Genomic DNA, 18,629 nt, shown 5'->3' with positions numbered 1-18,629 from the left:
AAAGCTGCTAAAACGACAGAGAATTTGCTCGTTTGGACGTCATTCTTTCAGGCGTTCGGCTTCAAAGTCTCCATTTGAAAGGAGGGTGTGATCCTATCAGAATCATCCACAGAGGCTCCTCCTCTCCTCTGATCGAAAACAGTACAAACAGTAAATAAAGCAAAGTTTCAAGTAAAAAATCCTTGTCGTTTTAACATTTTAATGCAGAAACGTCACATAATAATAATGGGTGCAATAGTGCTGTTACCTGGGGGAATATGGGTATATTAACAATGCAATATTGGTGTAATATGGGTCTAAAAACAAGGCAATAAAGGTGTAATTTCAGTATAACATGGGGGGGACTTGGGCATAATATGGGTGTGATGTGAACGCCCATTTAAGGGTTAATAAAATGTACCAAAAAAACTAGTTAAATGAGTGTTTTACCTTCATTAAACCTCAGTTTGATGGTCATTAAATGAGTGTGTTTGGTGATTTGAGTGCTTTTCACTCCTCAAGGTAATCCTCTTTAAAGAGTGATTTGAATGCCATTTCTGTGGGGATTTTAGGGATGAGTTAGTGTGTGTGTGTGTGCGTGTGCGTGTGCGTGTGTGTGTGTCACAGAGTAAACGGGACATTTATTAATTATTCTTGCAGGAAGAAGCTTTAAGCTCTTTATGTAACTTCATATCATTTAGGGAAATGTCATTTATGGAATTGATGACCTAAAAAGTTGGTACGCCTGTTACTGCGAGGCTCACAGCTCTGCATGTGAACATCCCATAACTTCCATAGATACACTGTTGGAAAGAGAACAATGTATCCTATGTTCAACAGAAAGATGATGTACGTAGTGTACAAATTGTGGAAGTTAGAGCAAATCAAAGACACATATTTACGAATAAATTCCAACCGCTCCACTCAGAACATTCAGCGCAATACACACCAATATTAAAATCTGAAAACAGAATTTTTACTAAGCGTCAAACAAGGCTGAATATTTGTAAAAGTTTACATGTGATTTTAAAGATATCTTACATCAATAATGTACGAAAGATTTGGAACATTTTAAAGTTTGAATGGAGTTTCTATGTCAATGTGTGAATGAGTAGAAAGCTGTTAAAAAAGTGCACTTTTTTGTGTTTGAATGACGTTTCCACGTTAAGGTGATTGAATTAAATTGGGTTTTTAATATCCTTCCAGTTGTGTCTATAATTTCTTCCACTTAAGTTATACTTAATGATTACCTTTATAAAGTAATAAAATAAGTAAAGTATTGCTGTTAACATTAACTCTTTGTTTCTCTTTCTCTTTCAGAGTAACTTTCTGGGTTTCCCCTCCTTCAACATCAGAGATCTGCTCCGACCCAAAGAGCCTCAAGTCTCCCTCAGGTAAACACCTTAACTAAGACTTAAAGGAGCTCTTAACTTAAGTGTGTCTTATGCAACCAATTCTATTTTAAGAAACCATAACTGAATTTATAGGTTCATCTTAACTTAAGGGTCTTTTGTGTTTCATTTTACAAAAACCTTAACTAAGACTTAAAGTTAACCTTAACGTAAGTGTGTTTTATGCAACCAATTGTATTTAAGAAAACCTTAACCAAGACTTAAAGTTAACCTCAACTTAAGTGTGTTTTATGCAACCAATTGTATTTAAGAAAACCTTAACTAAGACTTAAAGTTAATCGTAACTTAAGTGTGACTTATGCAACCGATTTAATTTGAAGAAAACCTTAACTAATACTTAAAGGAAGACTTCTAAAAAAGGCACATTTTAACTTAAGAATGTTTTGTGCAAAAGATCTTACTTTAAAAAAGTAAGTAAGACACAAAGGTTGTGACTTAAGTGTGTTTCCTGAAACCAATTTTATTTGAAGAAAACCTTAACTAAGACTTGAAGGAAATCTTAACTTAAAGGTGGGGTAGGTAAGTTTGAGAAACCGGCTCGAGATACACTTGTTGTTATATTCCATGGAAAGCTCTTAACATCCCGATAGCAATGAATATCTGAAGTGCTTTGACAAAAAATCCATAAATAAATATCATCTGTGGAAGCTGTAGTACTGTAAAAAGCACGACCAATCATCTGAGCCGGCCCGGCTAAAATAACTGGATGGCCTACCTGCCTGTCAGCCTTCCATCTGTGCACAAACTTATCTCGTGCCCTCATTGGTCATGTGCGCGTTCGTGTGTGTTGGAGGAGGGGCTCTGTAAGGAAGTGGCAGATTTTTTCCGGCTGTGTATTTTCAAATTCTAGCGATCTCGAGCTGGTTTCTCCAAAATCACCTACCCCACCTTTAAGGGTCTTTTGTGCAACTGTTTTATTTTACCAACATCTTAAATGGGACCTTAAGTCAAATATTAATTTATTCGTGTTTTTTGCAACCAATTTTATTTTAAGAAAACCTTAGGTGGGACTTAAGTAAAATCTTAACGTATTAACCAAGGAAACTTTTAAAGGAATTCTGTGCAACACTTAAGCCTTAACTATCAAACTTAAGGGTGTTTTGTGCAACCAGCCTCCAATAACTACCACTAAACTCCCCTTTCCTTCTTAAACTTGACTTTAAACTTCCTTCTCTAAGTTTTACTGCGTGCACTTTGAACCACAGACACTGAAGTGCAGGGTGCTGTCACCTGATTGGCCGTTGCTGGGATACCTGTAGCCAGATGAGGAAGTGAGAGGGTTTCTCCACCTCTGTGTAGAGTAGAGAAACACTTCCTGTTTTATATCACAACATCTGCAGAGTGACAGACGACAGGTAGAGTAACGCAGGTGTGTTTTAAATACTACACCTGGAACAGAGGATCAGGCTTAGTGCTGCACGGCTAGCTGAGGCTAGTTAGCTTTTAAATCTGGTTTATTCATAGTTTGTCTTATTATTTAGTCTTCATACCATCACAAGTTAGCTTAGCATACATGTTATTATCTTGGATGAGTCTCTTTGCATCAGACTAAAGTTCTTTTTATCTGTTAGCTTGCTATTCTAAATCTATTTCATTCATCTTGACAGATATCTTGCTTCTAGTGATCTTTGTTTTGCTAGTTTCTGGTTAGCTATGTCTTCAAGGTTATTTCAAATCTTGTTGTTTACTAGTTGTTTGGTTTTCTCGTATGGTTATTGTTAGCTTTATCTTGCTAGTTATCGTCCTTTGCGCTTGATATGCTCGTTATCTAATTTCCACTAAGATTAATTTTGCTATTTTGTTTGTTTATATAGTAGTTAGCTTTGTCTAGCAATTATTTGTTTGCAGTAAGCTAGTTTTCTTGTTTTCATTAAGATTAGTTTACCTATATTATCAGTTTCTTGTTAGCTTCGTCTTGCTAGTTAGTTGTAGTTAGGTCAGTTAGGTAGTTAGCTTTGTCTTGCTAAATGTACTGGCTCTAGTTAGCTTTTCTAATTTGTTTGTTGCTAGCTAATTTGACCTGCTGGTTATCTTTTATTCAGTCAACATTTCCTCTTATTCATTGGTTTTTATTTAGATTTTTACTATGCTACCTATTATTCTTCCTACTTAGCTTTGTCTTGCTAGTTATTTTGTTTCCTCTGCTCTTCTTTCTTCCCTCCTCTCTCTAATTCAGGACGATGGATGGTGTGAACGAGGTCGGGGAGGTGATGGTGTCCCGTCTGCAGATTGAGGAAGAAACTCCTCCGGATCACAAGGTAAAGGAGGTCATATGTTGAAAAATGTATTTCCATTTCCTTCCTCTCTCTCTAGTTGTACTTGTGTCACATTGAGGTTTCTATTCAGTCGTCTGAGTGAGAAAAATAACAAACAGTGAAGTATTTTTCCTCCATTTTCCTTTATTTCAGTGTCTTTCGCTGTGTGACAGTTTTCACACCTCCATCCACGACAAAGAAAACAGTCCAATGATGAGAGCAGGTGAGAAACAAAGCCTTTATTCTTCCAATGTGTGCATGTTTCTGTGCCTTATTATCGCTTTAATACCATGTGTGTGTGCAGTGTTGTGTTCGCAGGTGTGTAAGGTGTACAGGTTTCAGACGGAGGATCGAAGATGGCTGCTGGTGCGGGAACAGATGTCCGAAACGCCGCTTTCTTTCTCGTTACCCAAACAGCTTCTGAGCCTGCTCATACGCTGCCATACAAGCAGGTGTGTGTTTGTATTTCACCTGTAGAGTGGTGGAAGGATGTCCTATTTCTGAGTTGGACCCTGAAGGCAGCATCTCCCTGGATTATTGCAGAGAATAATCTCCACATATTAACACCACTTTATGATTTCTGAAGTAAAAAGCTAACGATTGGCTATAAAGGAAGCTAAACTAAGCTAAAGGTGGCTAATGTTGGGCTTTAAAAGAACTACAGCACGGTCACATGACTTCACGTCACCACCGCTAAGCTAAAGGAGGCTAATGTTGAGCTATAAAGGAACTACAGCACGGTCACATGACTTCACGTCACCACCGCTAAGCTAAAGGCGGCTAATGTTGGGCTATTAAGGAACTACAGCACGGTCACATGACTTCACGTCACCACCGCTAAGCTAAAGGTGGCTAATGTTGGGCTATTAAGGAACTACAGCACGGTCACATGACTTCACGTCACCACCGCTAAGCTAAAGGTGGCTAATGTTGGGCTATAAAGGAACTACAGCACGGTCACATGACTTCACGTCACCACCGCTAAGCTAATGATGGCCGTGATGACGTTTAGTCGTCTCATTTAAACACTTGTTTTCTCTTCCTCAGGGTGCAGGAGGTGATGGAGCTCGGTGACCTTTCACCCCACTTGGACAGGCTACGCCATGATGTCATCTGCCACTGCAACCACCTGATTGGCTGTTACCAGGAAACACTCGCTGACCTCAACAACCTCTCAGGTGAGATTTAAAGGGCCACGCCATCAAATCAAATTCTATTCTGTGGTATTGCTTCTTAAGATAAGATATACTTATGTTTAAAATCCCCTGGTTGGGGGAGTATGATCTCAGTGTGTAAATGTTTTTATTTTTGTTTTATAATCAGCGTCATCCAGTTTTAAGTCGAGCTGCAGTAAATCAGACCGACAACTTCAGTTTGTTCCCACCAACCTCCACGCTCAGAGGATGGAGGTCACCGAGCCCGACAGCACAGGTATGATATACACCTGAGGACTCTTTAAAGTAGAGACACTACATACTGATATACACCTGAACATCAGCAGGAGAGGACTCTTTAAAGTAGAGACACTACATACTGATATACACCTGAACATCAGCAGGAGAGGACTCTTTAAAGTAGAGACACTACATACTGATATACACCTGAACATCAGCAGGAGAGGACTCTTTAAAGTAGAGACACTACATACTGATATACACCTGAACATCAGCAGGAGAGGACTCTTTAAAGTAGAGACACTACATACTGATATACACCTGAACATCAGCAGGAGAGGACTCTTTAAAGTAGAGACACTACATACTGATATACACCTGAACATCAGCAGGAGAGGACTCTTTAAAGTAGAGACACTACATACTGATATACACCTGAACATCAGCAGGAGAGGACTCTTTAAAGTAGAGACACTACATACTGATATACACCTGAACATCAGCAGGAGAGGACTCTTTAAAGTAGATACACTACATACTGATATACACCTGAACATCAGCAGGAGAGGACTCTTTAAAGTAGAGACACTACATACTGATATACACCTGAACATCAGCAGGAGAGGACTCTTTAAAGTAGAGACACTACATACTGATATACACCTGAACATCAGCAGGAGAGGACTCTTTAAAGTAGAGACACTACATACTGATATACACCTGAACATCAGCAGGAGAGGACTCTTTAAAGTAGAGACACTACATACTGATATACACCTGAACATCAGCAGGAGAGGACTCTTTAAAGTAGAGACACTGCATACTGATATACACCTGAACATCAGCAGGAGAGGACTCTTTAAAGTAGAGACACTACATACTGATATACACCTGAACATCAGCAGGAGAGGACTCTTTAAAGTAGAGACACTACATACTGATATACACCTGAATATCAACAGGAGAGGACTCTTTAAAGTAGAGACACTGCATACTGATGTATTTTGTTTACTGGTGTCTCTGTCTTAGGAGGTGTTTGGTATGAAGTGATCACCTTTGGAGCTCCAGCTGATCATCATCAGGGCTTCAAACATGGAGGACTGAAGAGGCTGCTCAGCAAACACACACACCTCAGAGACAGGTGAGTTAAATCTCAGAGAAATCTACATATTTTCTCACAAATTTGACTTTTATTATCTCAGAGAATATACACGTTATTTTGTGTGTTTTTTAATTTAAATATGTGGTTATTTTTATGTTTTTTTTTTCGTGCTAATTTTCTTAATTATTATATAATAAATGTAGATTATTCAAGTTTTTTTTCATGTGAATGAAATGCGTTTCTTCTGTTAATTCATGAATTATTATTTTCTACTTCGTTTAATTTGATATAAGTGGCTTTAATTTAATACTTTTTTCTATATTCATAACATATTTTTAATTTTTTATCCGTGAGTTTTTCTTCTTAAATGTATCCCTTTTAATTCCCCCTATTTTTTTTTAATTTAAAATGTCTTTTTATATTATGTAACGTCCTTTAAAACAACATTTAATATTGTTTATTTTCTTCTTTCCAGCGTTGTGTCTTACTCCCAGGAGGAGAGCTCCAGAGCCAGGGAGCTTCTGGCTAACGTTGCCCAGCTGCAGCCTCTCATTTTCGGACTCGCTGAGGAGCTGCTCTCCGTCTCTCTGGAGCAAAACAACACCCGACTGCAGCCGGTGCTCCACTGCCTCACGCAGCAAGTGAGGAGGAAACATTTATAAATAGATTTAGTAAAATGTGGTTAATTTTTTGTATAATTTTGATAATTTTTTGTGAGATTTTCTCCTTAAACGTATTTCTTTTAAATGTGTATATTTTATCTCAGGGAATTACAAAATGTGTTTTTTCTGGCAGATCTAACTTTATAATTTTAGAGAAAATACAGTAATTATTTAGGACTTTTACAAACTTTTTTCTCACGCAGACGAAGCAGTTTGTCCACGCTTTAAAAGACGAGCTGGTGAAGAGCGCCTTGATAGCGAGCCACGACCATAGCAACCTATGTGAAAACTCAACAGCCAATCAGGAGGGGGCGTCGACACCGGGGCAACAGGACGCCTGGCAACAGGAGGCAGATTACGACGAGGAGGAATGGGTAAGAGTGTGAGAGTTACCGTTAATTACCGTTTTCACAATTAAATAAACTAATGGTGAGAAAATATGTATTTATGTTCTAATTTAATCAAATGTGATGTGTGTGTGTGTGTGTGTGTGTGTGTGTGTGTGTGTGTGTGTGTGTGTGTGTGTGTGTGTGTGTGTGTGTGTGTGTGTGTGTGTGTGTGTGTGTGTGTGTGTGTGTGTGTGTGTGTGTGTGTGTGTGTGTGTGTGTGTGTGTGTGTGTGTGTGTGTGTGTGTGTGTGTGTGTGTGTGTGTGTGTGTGTGTGTGTGTGTGTGTGTGTGTGTAGGACAGGGCGTGGGCGAATGTCGGCATGAGCCTCAACTGCATCATCGCCATGGGTGACCGGCTGCTGGGGAAAGAGGAAGTGACATCATCAGAGAACCAAGAACCAGATCACTCCCAGAACACCGGTGGGACGATATTTTGTACTGAAAACGACTAGAATTTATCGTGTGTTGCTTCATGAGGAGTCTAGCCCAGGAGTTATTATATGAACCACAAAGGTTGATTTGAGGGAATGCACCTCACTATGCTCAGTAGTGTTGTAGTCAAGACCACCTTAACCAAGAACAAGACTTTAAGAGGCCAAAACCAAGATCAAGACCAAGACTTTAAGAGGCCAAGACCAAGACTTTTAGAGTTCGAGACCAAGTCAAGACCTTAAGGGTACATTCACACCTAATAGTCCGCTTCTCTGGTGTGCACCAGACCACAGTTTGTTACATTGTTTCATTTTTCAGAAGGTTCGGTTTGCGTTCACACGGGCAAAACTCAAACGGACTATAAACTTTAAACACAAGTCATGTGCACGGAAATGCTGTTCAACCATTGGTCAGACATTAAGGGGGTAAAAACGCAAATCCCGGCAATTTCTACCGGAGACTTTCGGCAGGTTATTCTCATGCTGCTGTTAATCTGGAGATCAACAGACATTAGCGGCGCATATGATTATATAATCAGACAACGTCCGTTAAAAAACATTATAACACATCAATGAGAGACGTTCTGCAGTCAGGAGGGGCGTTTCACCGACGACAGGTGTTCTTAATTTTATGTAGTTGACGGAGCATTTTTACTTTACACGACACTGTTCAACACTTCATCCTGCTTCACTCTTTAACTAAACAACCGCGGATGTCTTGAAAGACTCTTTCGCTAAAGATTTTTGAAGACATCCGCGTTCTTGTGACACGTAAATACTACGCTTCCTATGTTTTGGTGCGGACTGCGTTCACACCAGCAATGAACCGCTCCAGAGTTCGCAAGCAAGCGTTCCGAGACCACCTATTCTAGCGGACCAGAGTCCGGTTGTTTAGTTCACTTAAGAGGTCTCGGACTATGTTCACACCGACCCAAATGAACCGCACCAAGCGGCTAAACGCACCAGGGTTCGATTCAACCGGACTATAAAAGGCTGGTGTGAATGCACCCTAAGAGTGCAAGACCATGCCAAGACCAAGACCAAGACTTTAAGAGGTCGAGACCAAGTCAAGACCAAGACTCTAAGAGGTTGAGACCAAGTCAAGACCAAGACTTTAAGAGGTCGAGACCATGCTAAGACCAAGACCAAGACTTTAAGAGTTCGAGACCAAGTCAAGACCAAGACTTTAAGAGTTTGAGACCATGCCAAGACCAAGACTTTAAGAGGTGGAGACCATGCCAAGACCAGAGTGTACCAAGACCAAGACTTTAAGAGTTCGAGACCAAGACCAAGACTTTAAGAGTTCGAGACCATGCCAAGAGTTCGAGACCAAGACCAAGACTTTAAGAGTTCGAGACCAAGTCAAGACCAAGACTTTAAGAGTTCGAGACCAAGTCAAGACCAAGACTTTAAGAGGTCGAGACCAAGTCAAGACCAAGACTTTAAAAGGTTGAGAGCAAGTCAAGACCAAGACTTTAAGAGTTTGAGACCATGCCAAGACCAAGACCAGAGTGTACCAAGACCAAGACCAAGACTTTAAGAGTTCGAGACCATGCCAAGACCAAGACCAAGGCAGGGCAAGACCGCATCAAGACCAAGACTTTAAGAGGTTGAGACCAAGTCAAGACCAAAACCGGAGTGTACCTAGACCAATTCAAGACCAAGACTTTAAGAGGTCGAGGCCAAAACCAAGACAGGGTGAGACCAAATCAAGACCAGAACCAAGACTTAAGGTTGTAAACTGTATGGATAATAGCGAAACTACAACTCAAGATGGAAGTGTATTTAAAGAAATGGTCTAACTGTTATAAGGTATTTAGCAAAGCGAACATATTGTAAACCTCTCATTGGACTCTCTGTATGTCTCATACTTCTGTAATGATAATTGCTTTTGTGTATTGAACTCCTTCAGCCTCCTGGCAGGAGCAGCTGCTCCCCCTGGTGGTGACTCTGAGGGACTGTGTGAGGGAGGCGGAGCTTAAGGCCCGCGTTGCCATGGCGTTCGTGATGATGCAGGCGGCGGCGGCCATGACGGTTTCTGAGGGAACGACAAACATCGTGCAGCGACGCCACGCCGCGTTCAGCCAGGCGGTGAGAGGAGGAGCTAATGAAGTGTAGAATAATTATACAGATTTATGCTTTTATTGTATTTTTTGTGTACTATTATTTTTTCTATAATTATACAGATTTATGCTTTTTGTTTTTAGTGTACTATTATTTGTTTTGTACACTTGTATTCTTTAAATAAGTTGTACCTTTCTCTATGATCTCATTTGCAAAAACTGTGCATAAAAACGTTGTAATAATTTATAATATTCAAGTTTTTTCTCGTAAAGTTGGTGATTTTAATCAAATTAATATCTAATATTTTTTCCACAAATGTTCTTATGTTTTTTCTTGGATCATTTATTTTGTTTTATTTATTAATCATATCTCAGATTTGTTTTTATTATTTATTTGTAATATTTTTATTTTATCATATTTAATTTCCATATTTTATCTTGTTTTTTTCCTATTTATTAAATATTACCATATTTGATCCCATATTATCTATGTTTTTTATATCTATGTTTTTTATATCTATGTTTTTTATACTTGGTATCTCTCCTCTTCCCTCCAGCTGTCGGCCTTGGTGTGTGGTTTCGTGTTGCGTTTGTTCTCAGCTCTGCAGGATCAGGACTTCCTGCAGCAGCTGATCTCTGCCGGACTCCTGGTGCAGTTTGAAGCTCTGCTCAGCACCTACGGTACACACACACACACACACACACACACACACACACACACACACACACACACACACACACACACACACACGCACTGTCTGCAGTCTAACGTGTGTGTGTGTGTGTGTGTGTGTGTGTGTGTGTGTGTGTGTGTGTGTGTGTGTGTGTGTGTGTGTGTGTGTGTGTGTGTGTGTGTGTGTGTGTGTGTGTGTGTGTGTGTGTGTGTGTGTGTGTGTGTGTGTGTGTGTGTGTGTGTGTGTGTGTGTGTGTGTGTGTGTGTGTGTGTGTGTGTGTGTGTGTGTGTGTGTGTGTGTGTGTGTGTGTGTGTGTGTGTGTGTGTGTGTTAGGTGAGGAGGTGGGCATGCTGGAGGACATGGAGGTGTGTGTTTCCGATCTGAGCCGAGTGACGTTCACCATCATCGAAGCAAAGAGCGAAGAACCAGAAGATCTGCTGCCAACACTGAGAGGAGAATGGTGGGTCACACACACACACACACACACACACACACACACACACACACACACACACACACACACACACACACACACACACACACACACACACACTCTCTCTCTCACACAGTGTTTCCTCCTCTCAGGGTCAGTCTGGTGGTCGAGGTGCCGTTGCCTCCGGAGACGTTTCGCTCGTTGCCGCAGGAAGTGAGAGACGGACGTTTGATCCGGGTTCATCCGGTCCTCTTTAACATCGGAATAAACCAGCAGCAGAGTCTGGCTGAGAGGTACACACACATCAATACAGACATTACAAAAATAAGATAATATTTTAATTAATATAAACTTAAGAGTGTTTGTGGTTGCAGGTTTGGGGACAGCTCTCTGCAGGAGAGAGTGAACCAGCAGAGCTGCGAGCGTCTGAGAGTTTACTGCAACACGCTGAGAGACACGCTGCCAGTGACGGGTAACACACTCTGATTATTATATGGTTGTTATTGTTTTTGACATGATGCACATTTTCCTGATTTTTTCAGAATTTCTCTGATTTTTTAAAATTATTCAGAATCTTCCTTCATTTGTTCTTGATTTCTTTTTTTTTTCATAATGTCTTTTCTGAATTCTTCCGGATTTTTATGAGTTTCTGTTTTTCCAGTTTTTTTCCGACTTTCTTTGTTTTTTGGTAAATTCTTCTTGATTTTCTGATATTTTTCAGATTTTCCAGATTTTGTTTTCCTTTCTTAATTTCCCTGACTTCCTGTTCCTCAGCTGGTGTTCAGTCTCTGTCGGACTTGTTGTCGTCTCTTGAACGCTGCGTGGAAACAAAGAAGAGGAAAAACGTGGAGGTTCTCTGGATCGCTGCGGCGGTGAGACACAAAACAATCTGTGGAATAAGACTAAGCAACTAAGATGTTAATTTCATCCCTTTTAAGATGTTTATAAAGGTGTGTGTGTGTGTGTGTGTGTGTGTGTGTGTGTGTGTGTGTGTGTGTGTGTGTGTGTGTGTGTGTGTGTGTGTGTGTGTGTGTGTGTGTGTGTGTGTGTGTGTGTGTGTGTGTGTGTGTGTGTGTGTGTGTGTGTGTGTGTGTGTGTGTGTGTGTGTGTGTGTGTATATAGGTGTGTCGTTCTGTGCGAGGTGTGCGTCTCACCAGCTGTAAAAGTGCGAAGGACCGCACGGCGATGTCAGTGACTCTGGAGCAGTGTGTGTTACTGAGAGAGAGACACACACTCTGCAACACACACTTCAGCACCGCACTGCACTGCATGAGGAGGTACACACACACACACACACACCGTGACACTGTGACATCACTATGAAACACTCGCGCTCCTACATGTTAATAGTTTTTTTCATTCATAATTTTCTTATCTTTATCCCCCATTTTAATTAATGTTCTTACGCTTTCATTTCCTTTATCTTTTTGAATTTTCTTCTGCAGATCATTTTCTGTTTAACTTTATTTTTCCATCTTATTTCCCTCCTTTTCTTCCAAATGTTTCCTCGTTTTATTCCTCCATTTTCTTCCTCTTTTTTCCACTTTTTCTACCCCATTTTTCCTCCATGTTTCTTCCTTTCTTCCTCCCCCTCCTGCTCCTCCAGGTCCAGGGTGTTTTGGGGGGAGACTCTGGGCTGTTTCCCCCCCTCAGACCCCGGCTCTCAGGCCTGTATGGCCCCTAAACCTCCCAGAAGGCACCTGTACCCAGTGGCCTTCCTGCTGGTTTCCTCTCACCTGCTGGTCCTCTGGCTCATCTTCAGCCTCGTGCTCATGCTCAATAAATACCAGTAGACCCCCCAAAAAAAAACAGGCAGATTTACTACAAACAGCTGCAACCATCAGTCCATCTGCAGATATGTTCACGATCATTTACAAGAGATCATAAAGAAAGTCAGAAAGTGCTTTTTTTTCCCAGTTTGATTTGATTTATTTTGAACGTGTAAAACAATAATACAAAAAATAATAATACCTAATTACACATCCGAAACGGGGTGGGAAGAAGTTTACACTTATTTAATCCCACCCCTTCTCCCCAAAACTCAATTATTAACATTTTTGTATATATCATTTTTAATCAAATATACAAATATGCTGCTTTTCTCTGTTTTTTTCAGACACTTTTCACTATTTTACAGACAGTTAGGACATTATTATATAGCTGCTGCGATTTGTCGACTCACGTTAGTCGCTCAAGAATAAAATGATCTCTAAATCTGGGAATTATATATATTTATTCATGCTTTTATTCTTGTATTGATGATATTGTGATGTGTTCAGGGCCGGCTGCAGGATGGAGAACGTTCAGAAGAACATCGGCAGCAGGAAGTTCGCCTTCAGCGGCGTTCAGCTGCTCACTTTCCCCAAACTGTACCGCCCTCCCGAGGGAAGCTTCGGATAGAAACTCTGACCGTTACTTTATTTATGTACAGATACTCTTATAGATCATGAGATGTTTGTTTTATCTTGTAAAGTGTGTGTTGTTGTTTTATATATTTGTATGTCAGTGTCCCTCTGTGCAGGCGTTGTTTCTGAATTAAATGAATACTTGATTTCATCTGATTTATTTCTGTCTTATTTATTAAACCACATGGCGGGTGATGTTTACTGGATTAACACATCTGCAATTTATATTATAATACAAGATGTTACACTACAATGACGATGCAGAGAGCCACGTTGAGTTTAAAACGTGCGCATTTGAAGTTAAAGGGGACCTATCATGCAAAATGCACTTTCTGATGTCTTTTATACATAAATATGTGTCCCCTGTGTGTCAGGGAACTCACGCAGCGTCAGAAAATAAAACCCTCTCTTTTCCTCCGTACCCAAATCTCTAAAAACGGGGCTACAACGGAGCTGATTCAGATGTGCGTCCGATATGACGTAATATCTGAAATGTGGACCCACGGCCCTATCAGAAACGTTGCTATCAGAAACAATCCCCGACTGTTTTGGACATAATATGGTCGGTGTTTACATTAGCATCGCTAACACTCAGAGCTAACCTGTACTGGAGAGCATGTGTGTGAAGAAGCAGGAAATAAAAAGGAACTCACCTTGTGGTATAACCGGCAAGAGAGAAAGCCTTTGAGCTCCATACTGTTTCAGAAAGAATCCTTGATATGGCGTTTCATCACGGCAGTATTTAGTTTAGACAGTAGCTGCCGGGTCCCGCATGAGCTCAGACCCATCCTTTTTTATTTTTTATCAATTTTCTTTTTTAAAGCTTTATACCCAAAATCAGCACTTTTGAAACAGGAAGTGAAATAGAGGGATATGAGGCATGGCTTGAATGGGAGATCTGCTGAGACCTATGCTATTGCCTAAAAATAGCATGATAGGTGCACTTTAATACAACTATTTAAAAAAGTAATTACTGCAACCCGTAGAGCCGTTAGACCCTATTTTCTGTTTGTAGTTTATTGACGTTTTTATTGAAAGTTATCTGGTCCAGGGTATAAAAAGACACTTATAGTTGATTATTTATCATTTTTTTAAGCTTTTATTATCATCAAAATTACTGAAGTACACGTTTGAATGCTTTGACTTCTAATGGATTTTTCGACTATTTTATTTCAGTTTTTACTTGGGTAAAACAGTAAAAGTCTGGTGTGTTTCTGTTGTTTGTGTGTTCAGCTGCAGTCCCTCTGCCTGGCCGCTAGAGGCGCCAAATACACTCAGAACGGAAATAAAAAGCGCTAAACTTCTAAATAAAGGAAACACTTTAATTTGTGTAGTGGGAAACTTTCTTAAAATCATAACTTAGTGCTACTTTGTACTTCTACTCCACTACAGTTCAGAGGTAAATGGTGTACTTTTACTCCACTACATGTATGTAATACCTTTAGTTACTTTACAGATCTGGATGAATGATGTGAAATCTAATCAAGTGTTAAATCAGACTTTAGTTCCACCTGGAGTAAATTCACAAGCTACCCTGCAGTATACAAAGTCATTCAAACTAGCTGCACCTTTACCAGCTTTGAGAACACTTTCATGATCAATCATTATAAAACATATCATATATATTATTCTGAAATGGACCAATCTGCACAATCACTACTTTTACTGTCGCTACTTTAACGTGGCGGCCTCTCCCGGTTCTCTCTCCCCGGTTTTAGAGCACCATGGCCCCGGGTTCTCTGGTGGCCGCCGTCCGCATCCTGGCTCTTTCCTTCTGCTTCGTCCACCTGCTGTGTCTCGACTTCACTGTGGCCGAAAGAGAGGAGTGGTACACGGCCTTTGTAAACATCACCTACGTGGACCCGGCCACCTCGGAGCTCCGGACTGAGAAGACTGAGTGCGGTCGCTACGGCGAGCACAGCCCGAAAAAAGAAGCCAGAGGGGTGGTGGTTCTTCCCGGAGCTCCACAGGACCGGCAGGCCTGCGACCCAAACACCCGCTTCCTGGTGCCCGGTCCGGCCGCCTGGGTGGCTCTGATCTCCCGGGGAAACTGCACCTATAAGGACCAGATCCGCCATGCAGCCGCTCAAAACGCGTCCGCGGTGGTGATCTTCAACGTGGGCTCCATCAACGCCAACGAGACCATCACCATGCCCCATCCAGGTACTTTTTATTATTATTATTATTTCACACCATCACCATGCCCCATCCAGGTACTGGTGTTATTGTTTATCTCTATAAAAACGCAGCTGAAGAAACGTAACAAATCAATATGTTTTTCTAAAAATATTTCGACTTTTTCCCAACATTTTACTTGCAAAATTAAGATTTTTTTTTATCCAATTATCAGTATATTTCTCTTTAATTATCAGAACTTTTTCTTTCTGGAAAATGTACAACTTTTTTCAACATCAGCAGGAGAGGACTCTTTAAAGTAGAGACACTACATACTGATATACACGTGAACATCAGCAGGAGAGGACTCTTTAAAGTAGAGACACTACATACTGATATACACCTGAACATCAGCAGGAGAGGACTATTTAAAGTAGAGACACAACATACTGATATACACCTGAACATCAGCAGGAGAGGACTCTTTAAAGTACAGACACTACATACTGATATACACCTGAACATCAGCAGGAGAGGACTCTTTAAAGTACAGACACTACATACTGATATACACTTGAACATCTGCAGGAGAGGACTCTTTAAAGTAGAGACACTACATACTGATATACACTTGAACATCAGCAGGAGAGGACTCTTTAAAGTAGAGACACTACATACTGATATACACCTGAACATCAGCAGGAGAGGACTCTTTAAAGTAGAGACACTACATACTGATATACACCTGAACATCAGCAGGAGAGGACTCTTTAAAGTAGAGAGACTACATACTGATATACACCTGAACATCAGCAGGAGAGGACTCTTTAAAGTAGAGACACTACACAGGCAGTATGAGAAAAACAGATTTGAAGTGTATAGTTGTTTGACCACATTTACCTTACAGTGACCCCTCAAACTGACCCCCCCCCCCTCTCCTCTCAGGTACAGGTGATCTCCTGGCCATCATGATCCCGGAGCCTAAAGGTCGGGAGGTCGCGGCGCTGCTGGAGCGCAACGTGACGGTAACCATGACGATCACCATCGGCACCAGGAACCTGCAGAAGAACGTGAGCCGAACCTCGGTGGTGTTCGTCTCCATCTTCTTCATCGTGCTGATGATCCTCTCCTTAGCCGGGCTCGTCTTCTTCTTCATCCAGAGGTTCAGATACGCCAACGCACGGGACCGCAACCAGGTACACACACACACACACACACACACACACACACACACACACACACCAGAGTTCCCGTTAGAATTTCTTTTGCCGGTCAACATGTCCGTTAAAGTTTAAATCTTCCGGACAAAAGTAGAAAAGTGCCGGTCAAAGGTCTTCTTTGTTATTTATTCAGCTTTAAAACGAATTCATATGGTTTGATATTAAACAAACTAATTATAGTAGATTAACTACATTATTCAAACGTGTACAGTAATTTACAATAACACGGGAATAATAAACGGAGCGCTCTCCCCCTCTCCTGACAGCCCGTCAGTATCATGCAGCTCGCGGATCCAGTAATGAGTGACCCGACAGTAAAACTAAACATATCTATAACTAGTTTAGGTAGTTTGAGAGGTAATTAAAATAGCTACGTGTGATGTTCTAACCTGAAGTGTGTGTTTTGTTCCGCTCACCGCTGCAGGTGATCAAGCAGAGCTGCGTGTCGACTCGTCAGCAGAAGCTGATCTCTCTCCCGTCAGATTAGACTTCACTCGCGTTTATGTCCATATCGATCAGATCCAGCTAGTTCTAGCTAATGATATAGTGGAGTCTATTTTTATATAACATTACAAGAGTGATTGTTATTATTACATGATATGCTTATTGTGCTCATGAGATGTTGCTATATGACTATAAACTAAATAGACACAATCACCAGTCCCAGGTTCTGATGTGTTGGATACGAAACAAAGGGAAAAGTCATAGAAGGAAGTTTTAGCTTGCATTATAAATGTTGCAAAAGCCAGGTGCAGACACCGTAGAGACAATGAGTTACTGAGGCTCTGGCCTTGGCCGTGTGTGTGAGCTCCTCGCCTACGCATAACTGGGAATCGGCATAATGGAGGATTCCTCTATCTATTGTAGAAGCTTTAGCAAAACAAATTAGGTAGGATGGCGACTAGAGTAGGGAGGGTCCTTCACCGGCCGGCCGAATGCTGATTGGAGTTCGTGTTGCCAAGAGACTTTGTCTAAGTCTGTGCACCAACCAGGGAGGCCAAAGTCTAAACCACGGTCCTCCCCTTCTAGTCTCAACCAATCATAAATGTACGGGCAGAGCCCTGAATAATAAAAATGTATGCACGCACGAGGTTCAAGGCTTTTTTCCGGAAATAGAGTTACAGATTACAGCTCTGCTGCCTGTGATTTCTATGAGCTGACGGAGTCCTTGGCCAAGTGAAATATATCTGTTGCTCTCTTTTAATAAATAGATAAACTTAGAAGTTGTTTGTCTTTCCTGGAATTAAAAGAACACAACAATATGACTACCTGCTTATCAAAAGACACCTAAACAATAAGCGTCGCTATGCAACCGGGTGAGGCCGCAAAGTATAGCGCAGCATTATGCATTTGCTTACATGCCCACCGGAACCCCGAGGCATTACCAACAGATCAACGCACAATCAACCCATACAGGACATCTCTTTCTCCACATTAACGGCCCCTACACACGGCGGCGTGCGTTGACGCTTCAACGCTTCTGCCCATTCACTATGAATGGGGTGACGTCACGATTTGCCGAACTGCATTCTGGGAGCAAAGCGTAGCTCTTCTCGCGGTGCTCGCTGCAAAAGTAGAGCAATGTTCTATTTTTGAAGCCGAGGCGGAGGCGGCAGCCAATCAAATCCCGCGTATGCAAATCTGACAGTTCAAGCGCTAGCCAATCAAACCGCGTGTATGCTGGGAGAGCCAGACCGCAGTTCATTTCCTCATATGCCAAAAAATGGAGGAGAAAATAATCGTAGCGGTAGGGAATCACCCGGTGCTTTCAGTCCCTGTTCACCTACTGGGATACAAACCGGAGGAGCCAGGCATGGAGGGAGGTGGCAGAGACAGTGGGTGAAACTGGTAGGTTTTCGCCTGTTTGGGGAGTTTATATCCAGTGTACTTCGTTTGAATGGACAGCAGGCATAGACAGTATATTTAGCCACCATGCAATGTTGCATAAAATAGCACCATAGACATTAATTAAAAATCGCTTTTTAGACATTAATGTCTATGGTGAGATTCATACACGGGAGCCTTTTTAAAGCCTTTTTATCCCGCTGCAAACAGAACCCCCCCCCCCTTCCCATCACAAACTTTACACAGACCCC

The 18,629-nt window shown here is 41.3% G+C and overlaps 2 protein-coding genes across 7 annotated transcripts in view; both read left to right on the top strand.

Moving 5' to 3' along the window:
* LOC117469816 (type II inositol 3,4-bisphosphate 4-phosphatase-like) overlaps positions 1-13,354 on the top strand; it is a 17,548-nt gene extending 4,194 nt beyond the window's left edge. For 3 of the 5 annotated variants that reach the window (XM_034114259.1, XM_034114261.1, XM_034114258.1), the window contains 18 exons: positions 1,300-1,373; positions 3,568-3,649; positions 3,800-3,869; positions 3,951-4,098; positions 4,694-4,824; positions 4,970-5,077; positions 6,070-6,181; positions 6,618-6,783; positions 7,008-7,178; positions 7,489-7,612; positions 9,536-9,714; positions 10,244-10,367; positions 10,694-10,820; positions 10,946-11,086; positions 11,168-11,265; positions 11,568-11,665; positions 11,916-12,070; positions 13,073-13,354. In XM_034114259.1, the coding sequence (XP_033970150.1) occupies positions 1,300-1,373; positions 3,568-3,649; positions 3,800-3,869; positions 3,951-4,098; positions 4,694-4,824; positions 4,970-5,077; positions 6,070-6,181; positions 6,618-6,783; positions 7,008-7,178; positions 7,489-7,612; positions 9,536-9,714; positions 10,244-10,367; positions 10,694-10,820; positions 10,946-11,086; positions 11,168-11,265; positions 11,568-11,665; positions 11,916-12,070; positions 13,073-13,193 (2,229 nt within the window). In that variant the 3' untranslated portion in view covers positions 13,194-13,354. Of the gene's footprint in view, positions 1-1,299; positions 1,374-2,696; positions 2,761-3,567; positions 3,650-3,799; positions 3,870-3,950; positions 4,099-4,693; positions 4,825-4,969; positions 5,078-6,069; positions 6,182-6,617; positions 6,784-7,007; positions 7,179-7,488; positions 7,613-9,535; positions 9,715-10,243; positions 10,368-10,693; positions 10,821-10,945; positions 11,087-11,167; positions 11,266-11,567; positions 11,666-11,915; positions 12,071-13,072 lie in introns of those variants that run through there. The other 2 variants (XM_034114262.1, XM_034114263.1) reach the window with 2 other exon arrangements.
* Positions 13,355-14,509: 1,155 nt separating this feature from the next.
* LOC117469834 (RING finger protein 150-like) lies at positions 14,510-17,751 on the top strand. Of its 2 annotated transcripts, none has more exons than XM_034114285.1 (4): positions 14,510-14,597; positions 14,917-15,361; positions 16,259-16,509; positions 16,958-17,751. In XM_034114285.1, the coding sequence occupies exons 2-4, from the start codon at positions 14,923-14,925 to the stop codon at positions 17,018-17,020; spliced, it is 753 nt and encodes a 250-aa protein (XP_033970176.1). In that variant the 5' UTR covers positions 14,510-14,597; positions 14,917-14,922; the 3' UTR covers positions 17,021-17,751. The 2 variants fall into 2 exon arrangements, with proteins under 2 accessions (XP_033970176.1, XP_033970177.1); XM_034114286.1 differs by lacking the exon at positions 14,510-14,597 and adding an exon at positions 14,608-14,626.
* The last annotated feature ends 878 nt before the right edge of the window (positions 17,752-18,629 follow it).

Source organism: Trematomus bernacchii, unplaced genomic scaffold, assembly GCF_902827165.1.
Source record: "Trematomus bernacchii unplaced genomic scaffold, fTreBer1.1, whole genome shotgun sequence".
Lineage (NCBI taxonomy): Eukaryota > Metazoa > Chordata > Actinopteri > Perciformes > Nototheniidae > Trematomus > Trematomus bernacchii.
Note: the sequence above shows the minus strand (reverse complement) of the source record. Positions and strands in the feature narration are given on the sequence as shown.